The 13929-nt window shown below is 42.2% G+C and overlaps 2 protein-coding genes across 2 annotated transcripts in view; both read left to right on the top strand.

Annotated features, from left to right (window-relative positions):
* Window positions 1-13010, top strand: part of LOC123521040 (SUMO-interacting motif-containing protein 1-like) — a 13967-nt gene extending 957 nt beyond the window's left edge. The window contains exons 2-3 of the mRNA XM_045284689.1: window positions 4-1242; window positions 12667-13010. Coding sequence (XP_045140624.1) covers window positions 4-1242; window positions 12667-12996 — 1569 coding nt within the window. The 3' untranslated portion in view covers window positions 12997-13010. The remainder of the gene's footprint in view (window positions 1-3; window positions 1243-12666) is intronic.
* Window positions 13011-13610: 600 nt separating this feature from the next.
* Window positions 13611-13929, top strand: part of SIMC1 (SUMO interacting motifs containing 1) — a 45193-nt gene continuing 44874 nt past the window's right edge. Inside the window, exon 1 of the mRNA XM_030888787.2 lies at window positions 13611-13726. Coding sequence (XP_030744647.2) covers window positions 13715-13726 — 12 coding nt within the window. The 5' untranslated portion in view covers window positions 13611-13714. The remainder of the gene's footprint in view (window positions 13727-13929) is intronic.

Genomic DNA, 13929 nt, shown 5'->3' with positions numbered 1-13929 from the left:
CAGCTGGACCGAAGCTCTCTGCCTTTTGCACGGAGAATGGTTAACAACAATCCTATGTATTTGGACCGATTGGAACACATCACCTCTGACCGTCCCCAAGCCCCAACATCCATCAGTCAAGGCTCTATTTATCCAGCAGAGCCAAATTGTAGCTCAGCAGCATTCAAAGGTGACTTCAGCTTCTTGGCAAGCCTACGCCTGACTTCCAGTTCTCACTTTCTGCCCCCAACAAGCAATAGAAGTAGCAATCAAAGCACAGCCTTCCCATGCCTACAGCAAGATGTGCCTTGCTCACCGAAAGCCTCGCCATGCCCATTTCGATCCTCACCGTGCCCTCCGCGAGCCTCCTCATGCCCACCACGAGCCTTGTCCTGCCCTCCACAAACCATGCAGTGCCCACCACAAGCCTTGCCTCCGCCGCCTCAAGAAGTGCCCTGCCCTCACAATGGAGTGGGCCCTCAGCAGCATGTGCCCAGCTCACCTCAAGACTCCTCCACGCCTGTTCAGCTCTCAGCGAACCCATCTCCAGGTTCTCGCAGCCCACCTCAAGACTCTTGGGGCCTACCTCAAGACGTACCAGGCCCACCTCAAAACATATCATATCCACAAAATGGGGCACACCTGCAAGGCTTGCCACAGTCCCTGCAAGATGTGCCACAGACCCCTGGAGACACGCCGCTATCCCCACAAATCATGTCCCATTCACCCAGAGACATGCCGCTGCCACCAGAAGCCATGCCGCATTCCCCTAGGGATGTGCCACCGTCACCAGGAAATAGGCTATGCTCGCCAAAAGAGGGACCCCACTTCTCGAGAGGTGTGCCCCCATTACCCAGCAGTGTGCTGTGTCCCTCCAGAGACAGGCCGTGCCCACTTGGAGTCTTGTCTGCCTTCCCACAAGAGAAGCCTGACTCTCCTGCCAATGATATACAGAACCGGGACACTCCTATGGAGCTCTCCACTCCATCCCCTCAGCACTGCTCTCCCAGGCCGCAGTCTCCGCAGCAGCCAACGTCCTCAGACGAGGAGAAACTCCCTTGGCTCTCCGTCCTGAAGACCCCGGGCAGAAAAGCGCTGTCACTCTCAGAGCCCGCCAACCCAGCCTCGGTTCTGACACCCGGGCGAGCAGCACGAGGGGGGCTATCCAACAGGCCGTGCCTGCACAGACTCAAGTACTTCCTACGGCCGCCAGTGCATCACCTCTTCTTCCAGACACTCATACCAGATAAAGATGCAAGAGAGGTAAGTGACCTATTCTCACCTACGGATTGGGGTCTTTTGTATAGGTCTGAACAAAGCTCGTGTCACTGCAGTTTGTGCAAGTCCATGCATGACAGGACATGTCCAGTCTGGGCTTGCCACGGTCATCATTACCGTATTATGGAAACCATGCAGTGTAGAGTCAGATCAGGATTCCCATTTCAGCCTCTCATTTAAACACACCGCTGGGCAAGTCGTTTTCTCTCAGTAAGCCTCAGCTTTGAGATGGCATGTGACGGACCTGCCAGTGTCACAGGACGTCACCAGGTGCTTTTCCTCCACGCCAGGGCCGGTCCCTTCGTGACGCCCTAGGGCAGCTTCCATGCCGAACAAATCATGGTGCTCGGGACACTTCAGTGCCTCCAGACTTATTACTCCCTGCCCTTCAGGGAGGAGATGCCATTTTAAAATTTCAGGAAGGATGCTGCTTCCCACTGGTCCTCGGTCTGTGAGGGTTAAACCATATGTGTAAGGGGAAAGGTGGAGCCAAGTCCCACAGGATGAAGGTGCTTTGTCATGAAGCTCAGGGCCATGCTGACATTAGGAAGACTGGCTTGAAGTTATTCAGAAAGTCAAAAGGTACATATTCCTCCTTACTGGAGCAGTACTGATCCAGCTCAGCAGCTGTCAGGTGAAGTAATTTCTTTTGTTCAATTTTTTTCTCTTCTCCTTATGAATGCTGCTGCTCACCATTAGCTCTTGTTTTTCCCAGCGTTTACCTCAGGTGGGTGACACATCTCTCCATTATCGAGAGCACTTGGAGAAGTAGAGAAAATATAACCGTTTCCCTGGTCAAGACTGGGTGGGGAGGGGGTGTCTTTGTAGGCATTGTTGATGACACAAAGCCACCAGTAGATCCATATGAGCTATACACATATCTCAGATTTCAGTTGACAATCAGACTAAGTAGAATGGATTTTTCTTCACCTTTGTTTCCTACTTTCTTAAAGAATCCCAGCTGTCTGGTACATATTTGTAAATCTCCTCTGTCCCTCATATGATTTAATTTGGGTGATGAGTAAATAACTTCACTAGATTATTTTCCCCCTTCTTCCTTCATTACTGCCATTTACTACATTCACCTGCACGCCGCTGGGTGTCTTTGTTCGGCTCTAATAAGATCATATTGACCATGTCACAGTTGTTTGACTTCATGGTAAACACTCAAGCACATAACCACCTTTTGAGCCCTGTGCAAGGGCTCTATATAAGTATTAGTTCCTGTTCTTTTTTTAATACTTTTATTGGGGGCTCTTACATCTCTATCACAATCCAAGCATTCCTCCAATGTGTCAAGCACTTTTGCACATATGCCATCTTTTTCAAAGCATTCTCTTCCCACTTGAGCCGCTGATATCAGCTCCCCATTTCTTCCCTCTCCCTTCCCCACCCTCCCTCACGAACCCTTGATAAGTTATAGATTATTTTTTCCATATCTTACATTGTCCTCCGTTGCCCCTCACCCACTTTTCCATTATTGGTCCCCCTGGGAGGGGGTTCTAGGTTGGTCCTTGTGATTGATTCCCCCTTTCTCCCCCCACCCTCCCCTAATCCTCCTGGCATCTCTGCTCTCCTTGTTGGCCCTGAGGGGTTTATCTATCCTGGATTCCCTATGTTGCAGGCTCTTATCTGTAGCAGTGTACATGCTCTGGTCTCATCCGATTTGTAAGGTAGAACTGAGGTCATGATAGTGGGGTGAAGGAAGCACCAAAGAACTAGAGGAAAGTTGTGTTTCATTGGTGCTATACTGCACCTTGACTGGCTCATCTCTTCCCTGTGACCCCTCTGTGAGGGGATGTCCAGTTGTCTACAGATGGGTTTTGGGTCACCACTGCATGCCCCCTCCCCCCTCCATTCACCTTGGGTATGATTTTATTCTGGGTCTTGGAAGTATTAGTTCCCTTTCTATAAAAACATTTATATGTTTTTAGATGTCGCTATTTTGTAGACAAGAAATGAATACTAAGGGCACAAGATTGTAACGTGCATCAAATGTAAAGCCTGCCCCCAAAGCAGAATGTGTATTCCCTTATCTTCTCTCGCTCATTAGATTCTCATTTCGTCCAGCCATGGCCTCTCCTCAGAGAGCTGTGGAGCACCTTTGAGTGACTTGAGACACGAGGGGAGCTGATGATCTTCTTTCATCCAAAAGATTCTTGGGAAGGGCAATAGTGTCATCACTACATTACACTAGTCTGCATAAGGTTTCAGATCTTTGGTTGGCTATTTCAAAATAAACATTTCTTTCTGAGTTTAAAAAGAATGCTTGTTATAAAAAACAGCCACAGTCTTATTGCTCAGGATTTAATATTTTTAATTTGGTGAACTTCTCTTTTAGTGGGTTGTTGTTGTTGTTTGTTGAGAGCAGGTGTCCCAAACAGGGTTTGTAGTGTCTGGAGTTATATACCATCTATATTTGAAACCAGCCTCTGCCATTGATTGCTGCTTCCATGAGCATTGATTATAGATCCAAGTAAAGTGAATTCTCATTCTTCTCAATGCTATCCATAGTCTTTGTATGATCCATACAGTCACATGCCGTTACAGAGTCAACAAAAGACAAGTCAACATCTTTCTGGTATTCTCTGCTTTCAGTTAAGATCTATTCGACTTCAGCCATGTCCTTTTCTAACTCTAACTTGGATTTCTGGCACCTCTCTGTTGATGTACTGTTGCAGGCATGGTTGAATGATCTGCAGTAAAACTTGACTGGCATGTGGTATCAGTGGTATTGTTCGGTAATTCCTACATTCTGTTGACTTACTTTTCTTTGGAATAGGTACAAGTACAGATCGCTTCCACGCACTCAGCTAGGTTTCCAGTCTTCCAGATTTCTTGCATTAGAGAGAGAGTGCTGCTAGTGCTCCATCAGCTTGTCGACACATTTCAGTTGTTATTTAGTCAATCCCAGGAGGCTTGTTTCTGTGAACCTTGGACTTCTTCAGTGCCATTGGTTCTTGGTCATATGCTACCTTGAAACAGTTGAATGTTAGCCGGTTACTTTTGGTACAGTAACTCTGTTTATTCCTTCTGTTTTCTTTTGATGCTTCTTGCATTATTCAACATCTTACATAGAATCTTTCAATATTGCAACTTGTGGCTTGAATTTTTCCTTTAGTTCTTTCAGCTTGATATATACTGAATGTGTTCTTTTGTTTTTTGAACTCTAGGTCTTTGCAACTGTCATTATAATTACTTTGTCTCCTCAAGCTGTCCTTTAAAATGTTCTGTTCAGCTCCTTCATTTCATCATTTCTTCCATTTACTTTAACTACTGTGCCGGTCCCCGGGGAAGGACATCCTGCTTGGTAAGGTCGAGGGGCAGCGACAGAGAAAAGCCCTCAAGGAGGTGAATTGACACCGTGGCTGCAGCAGTGGGCTCAAGCATAGCAACGCTTGTGAGGCTGATGGAGGACCAGACAGTGTTTCGTTCTGTTGTGCATAAAGTCACTATGGGTCAGAGCCAAGTTGTTGACACCTACCAACTGTACTTTCAAGAGCAAGATTCAGGGTTGCTTCTGACATCCACTCTGATTTTTTTTTCTCCTTCTTGTCTTTTTCCTGACCTTTTGCCTTCAGGTATGATGTTCTTGATGTCATCCCTCAGCTCGCCAAGGCTTCTGTCATCAGTGTTCAATGTGTCAAATCTGTTCTTGAGTTCTCGGAATTCATGTAGTAGATGCTCGATTGTATTTTACATCACATAGACTTGCTTCGACTTCATCCTGAACTTATATATGAACAATTGATGATCTGTTCCACAGTTGGCACCTGGTGTCATTTTGGCTGCTAATAATTGAATTTCTCCAGAGTCTCTCCTCACAGAGATGTGCTCAATTTGATTCCTGTGTAGTCTGTCTGGCATAGTCCATGTGGACAGTCGCCACTTAGGTTGTTAAAAAAAGGTATGCGCAATGAAGTCGTTAGTCTTGCAATAGTCTGTCATGTGACCTCCAGCTTCGTTTCCATCACCAAGGCCGTCTTTTCCAGATCCTGTTCCTTCCTCTCGGTTTCCAGCTTTACATTCCAATCACCAGTAATTATCCAGGCATCTTGGTTTCATGTTTGCCATTAATTTCATCCCCTTTAAGGACGATGGTAACTGTTGATTTTGTGTATGTGCCCTTTATTATGTTGAGGAATTTACCTTCTATTTGTATTTTATTGAGTGTTTTTATCAGGGATGTGTTTAATTTTGTAAAATGCCATTTCTGCATTAACTACTATGATCATATCATCCCCGCACTCCACCTCGGATTTATTTGTATAGTGGATTGCATTTATTCTTTTTTTCCTTCTAATGTGAACCATCCTTGTATACTAGGGATGAACCCCACTTGGTCATGATTTATTTTTATATTTATATAATATATGTGTGAGAATGGGGATAAAAGGAGAGTGGGCCCAGAGCTTTGATTTTAATTATTAGGTTTATTAGAGTTAACAACCTGCCCTGGTGGGTGTTTAGAATGGAATGAGAGTAAAGGGGGCAGAGTGAGGGGAGATTGGAAGACAGAATAAAGAGAAAATAGCTGAAAGTAAGAAAGAGAGGGCTAGAGCGAGGAAGAGACTGTGGGATGGACTTGCGGCCACAGGAGACGTTGAAGAACGTCAGAGAGAGCGAACAAAGGATGGCGTGTTAATAAACTTTGGGGACAGAAATAAATTATCTGTCTAAAAGGAGCCCGCGCTTCCCCACACTGGCTGTGGCAGCAGCAGAACGGTGAAGAGAGTGGGGTGTTGAGAAGGTGTGGAGAATGGGGTTGGAGGCGCTGGCTGTGAATGAGAACCACAGGGTCACTGCTAGACCCTGCACTATATAGATGTGTTCCATTGTCTGGGATTTTATTGAGAATTTTTACATCTATGTGCTTATCTATATGGTATCTATCTATACTAGTCTGTAAATTCCTATTCTGGTGATGTCTGCCTGGTTTGGGTATGAGGATTATGCTCATTTCATAAAATTAATCAAAAATGAATTTGTTGCCCTTTTCTAGATCCTGGAATATTTTGAGTAGAATTGGGTTTCAGCGCTTCTCTGAATGTTCGGTAGATTTCCCCAGTGAAGCTGTTTGATTCCATGGTTTTTTGTTGTTGTTCATGATTTTTTAAATGACTAGATCAATTTCTTCTGTTATGGGTCTGTTCCGTTTTTGTTGTTGTTTTATTAGGAATATTTATTAAATCTTAAAAGGGACGAAGACATGGACACATCGTCCACATCATTCAGAGTCTTGGAACAAAGGGAAATGTCACAAATTTAGGATTGGTGGCAGATCAATGCATCACAGTTATCGGGGGAGTGGGGGGTGGGGGCGGATTACAGAAGTGGGAGCAAGACCTTGATGGGAACACATGCATTGTGTTAGATAGAAGAGGTTACATGATTGCTCCAGAGTCTTCTAGCCAGGGCCGTCAGGGCACGACTATAGGACAGGACTGACTCATGACCGTGGACTTCTAGCCAGGAATCCCCCTCAAGGACAAACATAGGCAAGCCCCTGAGAGAGACTGGCTGCCCTTCTCTGGCTGGAGAAGGGTGAATGTAATCCACCTTCCCATGCACTCTGCCTGAGGGGAAGGTCATCCACATCCTTGGATAATGATCAGAGGGAATTCAGTTTTTTTACATGAGTCTGTGTAAGCTAAGTAGGTAGTGTGTTTCTATGAATCGGCCAACTTCTAGGTTTAAAAATTGTTGAAGTATAGTTCTTCATAGTATTGTATTATTATTTTCCAGTTGGTTCTGTTGTGATGTAACCCATTTGTTTATCTTTTCATCTTTTCCTTTAAGTTTGTCAGTGATGTGTCATTTTGTTAATTCTTTTAAATAACCTATTTCTTGTTTTGTTGATTCTTTATAATGTTTTTCTGTTTTCTGGTTCCTTTACTTCTGTACTAGTTTTTATTATTACTTTGCTTCTTGTGGCTAGATATTTATTTTGCTGCGCTTGTTCTAGTTGTTGGATGAATGTTTTGATTAGGGTCTTCTTTTTAAATGTCTGCATATCTTGCTATAAATTGCCCTCTGCATACTGCTTTTGGTAGTGTGTCCCACAGGTTTGGGTATATTTGATTGTCATTCTAATTTTTTTCAAGAAATTTTAAATTTCACTCCTATTTCTTCAATTCTTCAATTACTTATCGTTTTTAAGCAGGGTCTTGTTCAATTTCCGTGTGTCTGATGTTTTTCGCCATGATCTTCCTATTGTTGATTTCCAAATTTTATAGCATTGTGATCTGCGATTTTGATTTGCAGTATCTCACTGCTTTATAATTTATTAAAGCTTTCTTTGTGGACTGTTCTGAAGAATGTTCCATTTGACCTGGAAAAGAATATACATTGTACTGTTTTGAAGTGGAGCATCCTCTTTATGTTTAAGAGGAAAGTTGATTTTTTGTATCGTTTAGTTTTTCTCTCTTTGTTGAGTTTCTTTCCTTTTCTGTTCTTCCTCAAGATGGGGTATTGATGTATGGATTGTTAGAAGAACTGTAAGAGCCCCCAATAAAATGATTTATTATTTTTTTAAGAATGGTGTATTGAAATCTACACTCTGAGTGTAGTGATATCTATTTCTCTCCTCAAATCTGGAGGAGTTTGAGTTAGGTATTTTGAAGCTCTTTCATTGGGTGCAGAGATATTTATTATAGTTTATCTTGGTCAGTTGTCCCTTTGATCATAATGTAACGTCCTTCTTTGTGTCTCGTGGTGGATTTTCTTTGTTGTTTGTTTTGTTATTTATTTTATGTTATTTATTGCCATTCCTGTTCTTTTTAAAGCTGACATTAGGTTGGTGTATTTCTTCTTTCCTTTAAATCTCAATCTAATTTTGTCTTTGTGCGTAAGCTGTGTTTCTTATAAGTACATATTGATGGGTGCTAGATTCTTATCTATTCTCTGCTACTCTGTCTCATGACTGGTACATTTAATTCATTTATGTTCAGTGTTGTTATTGACAAGTATGAGTTTCTTGCTGTTTTGGTGTGTGGGTTTTTAATGTGTTGTTGATATATTTGTTGCTCATAATTTTTTGTACCAAGTTCATTGTGTTTACAGTATTTGCCTTTTTTCTTCACTGTTTTATTGTTTACAAGGTCTTTGTAATTTTTCTTTTTTCTTTTGATGAGATTCATACATTTTCTTTGATCATACCTTATTATTTGTTCCTTTCTTCCCAAATTCAAAACATTCTAGTCTGTCTTGAAATCTGCTTAACTTCTCTGTCTGAATGTTTTCTTTCGACATTGTTGTTCCCTATAGTATTTTTTGTAAGATTGATCTTGTTCTTACAAATTCCTGTATTTTTTTATTGTTGTTGTTCCTACCTGGAAATTATCTTATTTCTCCCTCATATTTGAAAGACAGTTTTGCTGCATGTAATATTCTCGACAATTTTTTTTTCTTTAGAGTTTTACATATATTGCCCTATTACCTTCTTACCTGATTGGTTCCTCTGAGAAATCGGAACTTAGTCTTATTGGTTCCCCTTTGTAGATAATGTTTCTATTTTCCTGATCTTCTCTTTTTTTGTGTACCTTTAGAGTTTTTATTTGCAAATGCTATTTTCTTTTCTTTTTTAATTAATAAATCATTTTATTGGGGGCTCTTACAGCTCTTATATCAAGCTATACATCAGTTCTATCAAACACATTTGTACATAGGTCGCCATCATCATTTTCAAAACATTTCCTTTCCGCTTGAGCCCTTGGCATCAGCTTCTCTTTATTTACCCTCCCTCTCCCACCCACAATGCTCTTTTCTTTGCCATTTTAGTCATCTTAGAAATTCTGAAGTCATCCTTCCTAGTTTTCTCACGCTTTTTAACCACTCTAAATGCTCATGTTACAATAATTAAATTGACCTTACTATATATCATTAAAAGTTATATGTACTACTGGTTTATCTTCATATTATATTCATAAGAATCCTTTGAGACTACTCCTATTTCCATTTTTTCTTACTAATTGTAACCTAGCTTTTCCTTTTTTTCTTTTTCTTTTTTTTTTGAACTGGTAAAAGGAACAAGTCCCTTTTTTTTTCTTTTTAATCATTGTATTAGGGGCTCATATGACTCTTATCACAATCCATACACACATCAATTGTGTAAAGCGCATTTGTACATCATTCTCAAAACATTTTCTCTCCACTTAAGACCCCGGCATTAGGTCCTCATTTTTCCCCTCCCTCCCCGCTCCCCCTCCCTCATGAGCCCTTGATAGTTTATAAATGGGTATTTTGTCATATCTTGCCCTGTCCGACGTCTCCCTTCACCCACTTTTCGGTTGTCTGTCCCCCAGGGAGGAGGTCACACACAGTTCCATGTGATCGGTTCCCTCTTTCCATCGCACTCTCCCTCTACCCTCCCTGTTTCACCACTCACACCAGTGGTCCTGTAGGGCTCATCCGCCCTGGATTCCCTGTGTTTCCAGTCCTGATCTTCTCTTAAGATAGTCTTTCGTTGTCTTAGTTTTGGAAGGCTTGCGTGTGATACGCTGTGGTTGTTCCTTTCTGTCTGTGTCCTGTGTGAAGTCCTCTCAGCTTTTCTTGTCACGGATTTCTCCTCCATGATCTTAGGGGAATGTTCTTCCAGCCCCTCTGGGGCAATTCTCTCTGTGCTTTTTCCCCCTCTCCTGTTCAGGCATTCCTGTCAAAGATGTGATTTCTCGTGATAGTCTGCCACATAATTCTTATACTTTCTTTGGATTTTTATTGTTGTTGTTGTTTTTATGTATTATTTTTTCATAGTTAGGTATTGAGAGAATTGTTTTAAAGCTCACTAATTTGGCCCTCCATTGCTTCAGTTCTCTTAGTATCAATCTTCTAGTATTCTCTTTATTGTTTTGTATGGTTTCTAAATGTTTCTTTATTTTATCAGATTGCTTTTGTAGTGTTTTCCTTAATTCTTCTCTCTATATATTTTTCCCCTTCATAGCTCTTTCAATCTTTCTCTCCACCCATTGAAAAACCTAAGAAGAATTCTTCTCAATTCTTTTTCTGGTAATTCCAATGTCTTAACTTCTTTAAGAAGATCTTTTATAAATCAATATTTCACCCAATAAATATAGTACTTTGTTTTCAATGGGAGGGTGGCGGCAGAGAAGGTCTTTTTGCTCGTCTTGTTTCTTTGTAAAGTATCTGTAAGTATCGGTTGTCTCTAAGACATTGTGAGGGGTTTTGTTTGTGTCTTTGTTTAAATTTGTGATTACTTGTTGATCCAGTGGCTCTGGATTGAGTCGTGGTCCCTGTCCACTGGCACAGCTGTTGGAGGTACAAGAGAGGCTGGGGTGTGTGGGGACAGTTGTCTCCTTCCAGTGGAGTAATAAATGAATTTCTTTTTTATTAAGGAAAACACACAATAGCTAAAAACAAGCAAAGAGACCAGCCAACAACAAACAAAAAGCAAAAAAAAAAATTTTTTTTAAACTAATCTAAAACAATAAAAAGAAGACCCCAAGCCAAAGCCAGCAGCTTTTTTCTCTTTCTTAGTCACCAGCATGTGCTTAACAAGGTCCCATTCTGGTACACACCATAGGATACACAGGTGTGTAAAAGTGGGCAATGGTAACTTTTCTGGACACTACAAATTTATAGGGAGTTTGGGATGATTCCATCTCTCTTGCTTCCTGTGCCTCTCCTGATGGTTTATCAAACCCAAGGAAAAGCAAAAAGAGAAGAGAGAGAAAGGTTTTTTAATCCCAAGCCAGACTCCAGGGCACTGCTTGGGCGTTTGCCACAGCCTCTGCTGTGCACCCCATGAGTGTGTGGGCCTTGCTCCTCTAGTACCACTCTATTGGTTTAAAAATATCTCCAAACCCGCTCAGTGCAGCTCAACGCCATGGAGTGTGCAAATGTGTGGACACTATTATCCTGCTTGTTTAAAAATAGCCAAAAACCCCTTCGTGAGGCCCAGGGCCATACTGCATAGGGGTGTGTGGGCCCTGGTGCTCTGCCTGTTTGAAATAGCCCTAAGCTGGCGTGCTTAAGAGCTCTGCAGCCATTGCCAAGCCCATGGGTGTGTGGGCAGGGGGATCCCTCCGTGTGCCAGGGACCTGTGGGAAACTGGGAATGGTTAAGTACGCCCCATGGCAGCTCCCTGTACTGTCAGTGCTCAGCTCACTTAGCTTTTTTTTCCTTCAGAGATTCAAGGCTCCAGCTTTTTTCTCCATATATGCTTTCTTCATCATCTTACCAGAAGTCTCCTCCATTTAATTCTTGACAATTTCCAGTTTTCCTAGGTTTAATCTTTATACATTCTACGTTCTAATTAATATTGATATTTGCAGCTATTTCTTCTCAATTTTAGTTGTGCCCCATTAGCCAATGAAGATTCCAAATGCTTTGTTCCATCTATGTGCATGGAGAAGGTAGCTTCCCCTGCCCTTTTTTAGTGCCTACTTTCTGCCCTGTAAAGAGTGCCAGTCTCAGAAACTCACAAGGCAGTGCTACCCTGCCCTATGGGGTTGCTATGAGTCGTCATCAACGCAATGGCAGTGAGTTTGATTTTTGTCCTGAGGGACTCATCTTTTTACTGTGTTCTACTGTTTACTGTGTTCTACTGTTCAGACTGTGTTCGACTGTTATTCAGAAAGCTTTCAGTATCTACTTTTTCAGAAATGGTCTGCTTGTTCCTACTTCCTAGTCTGTCTTAATGTGGAAACTCCTCTGAACCCTGCCCATCGTGGGAGACTGCTGATATTTGAACTCCCAGTGGCACACCTTCCAACATCACAGAAACATGCAAGCCATTTTTGGCTCACACAGGCTGGTGTGCTTCTTCCATGTGGACTTAGTTGACGCCTCACTTAGATAGCTGCTTATTTAAATACAAGCCTTTAAAACCCCAGACACTATTCCAGTTGATAGCCAGGCACCATCTGCTTCTTCAGCACACTTTGCTGTAGCACCCTTAACTTCATTGATCTCTTCATGAAGGCGAGTATCGAGCAGGGTGTTTTTTTTGTTTTGTTTTGTTTTTTTCATTTTCAATCATTTTATTGGGGGACTCTTACAAATCTTATAACAACTCATCAATCAATCGTATTACGCACACTTGTTCATATGTTGCCATCAACATTTCCACAACATTTTCTTTCTCTTTGAGCCCTTAGTATCAGCTTCTTGTTTTTCGGCTTTTTTGTGTGCTTTCTTCTCTAGCCTATATTGTCACATGGAAGAAATTGTGCTGTGTATAGAATGTTAAATTTTGTTTAAATTTAATATAAGCCTTTTGCATATCACTAAAAGGATTTTTTTAGATAAAATTTCTGATAACTTTTTTAATTATGGGGGAAAACACGTGACGCAGGAAGAACCTTGCTGCCTTCTACACAGGCAGAACCTCTTGTTGTTATGTTCTATGGCTACTCATTGCTGATTCTTCTTCTTTTTTTTTAATCTCTGTAGAATAAGGGTGGAAAAGCAGAGCCCATCTCACATCGAAGACTAAGAATGGTGGCAAATACAATTGAAGAAAATTTCCCCCTGGGGACTGTGCAGTTTTTGATGGACTTTGTGTCGCCTCAGCATTACCCACCCAGAGAAATTGTGGCTCACATCATCCAGAAAATCCTGCTGAGTGGCTCTGAGACCGTGGATGTCCTCAAAGAGGCCTACATGCTCCTCATGAAAATTCAACAGTATGAACCTTCCCAGCCAGCTGTTAGCAAATCTTCCAGGGAAATGACCTCCAGACACTGTATTCTCTTGCCTGCACTGTGTTCATCTAACCCTTAGGAAGGCTTTTGTAGTATATTAGCATAGTTTAATTTAAAGGGGCAGGAAACTCAGTCCAACTGACTTTACCCACTAGGAAAACTAAATGGTAATGACTCATAGAACTAGAAACCCAGAGGGTGTGAAAGATACGACTTGACTCAATATTGAAAACAACTCACCAAGACCCCTTTTCACCTCTGTGTTGTCTGTTTACAGATTCCACATGGTATCCCCTAAGCTTTAGGCTGTTGTGACAGACAGTCGCAGTGGGAAAGAGAATGCACTTCCCTGATGGTTACACAGAGTCCTGAAATTGAGTCCTATAGGCTTTCATTGGTCTGGCCCATCTTTCAGCTAATTGCCGTGAGCCAAGGGGCTCAATATCATGATGGACTTTTCAGGGAACATGCTTTGTTCTGGGATTCTGGTGGTTAAAGCCACAAGAAAGTTGGTTTCTTGAAGCAAAATTGGGTATTAGTGCCTTAAAAAAAACCTAGGTGTGTAACTGGCTAGCAGAAGGTAATGAAGTACCACTCTCCCCAGATTGAGGTAGGGTTATGACACCAGAGAGAGGGCAAGAGCACTGAGAGTAAAAGGGTTCCTGTGTCATCATCCAGACTCCATCCCTTCTCTCCCAAAACACCCTAAGAACTCTAACTGATGTTCCTTGGCTTTCAGGCTGCATCCGGCTAATGCCAAGGCAGTGGAGTGGGACTGGAAACTGCTCACCTACGTCATGGAGGAAGAGGTGACCTGACAGCCATGCGAATGTCTCTTCTCAGTCCACACACACATCAATGTGGAAAGCGCATTTGTGCATTCATTGCCCTCATCCTTCTCAAGACATTTCCTCTCCACTTAAGCCCCCGGCATCAGCTCCTCATTTTTCCCCTCCCTCCCCGCTCCCTCCTCCCTCATGAGCCCTTGATAGTTTATAAATGGGTATTTTGT

Source organism: Echinops telfairi, unplaced genomic scaffold (genome assembly GCF_000313985.2).
Source record: "Echinops telfairi isolate 266 unplaced genomic scaffold, ASM31398v2 ScPeMD7_7469;HRSCAF=8507_0, whole genome shotgun sequence".
Classification (NCBI taxonomy): Eukaryota; Metazoa; Chordata; class Mammalia; order Afrosoricida; family Tenrecidae; genus Echinops; species Echinops telfairi.
Note: the sequence above shows the minus strand (reverse complement) of the source record. Positions and strands in the feature narration are given on the sequence as shown.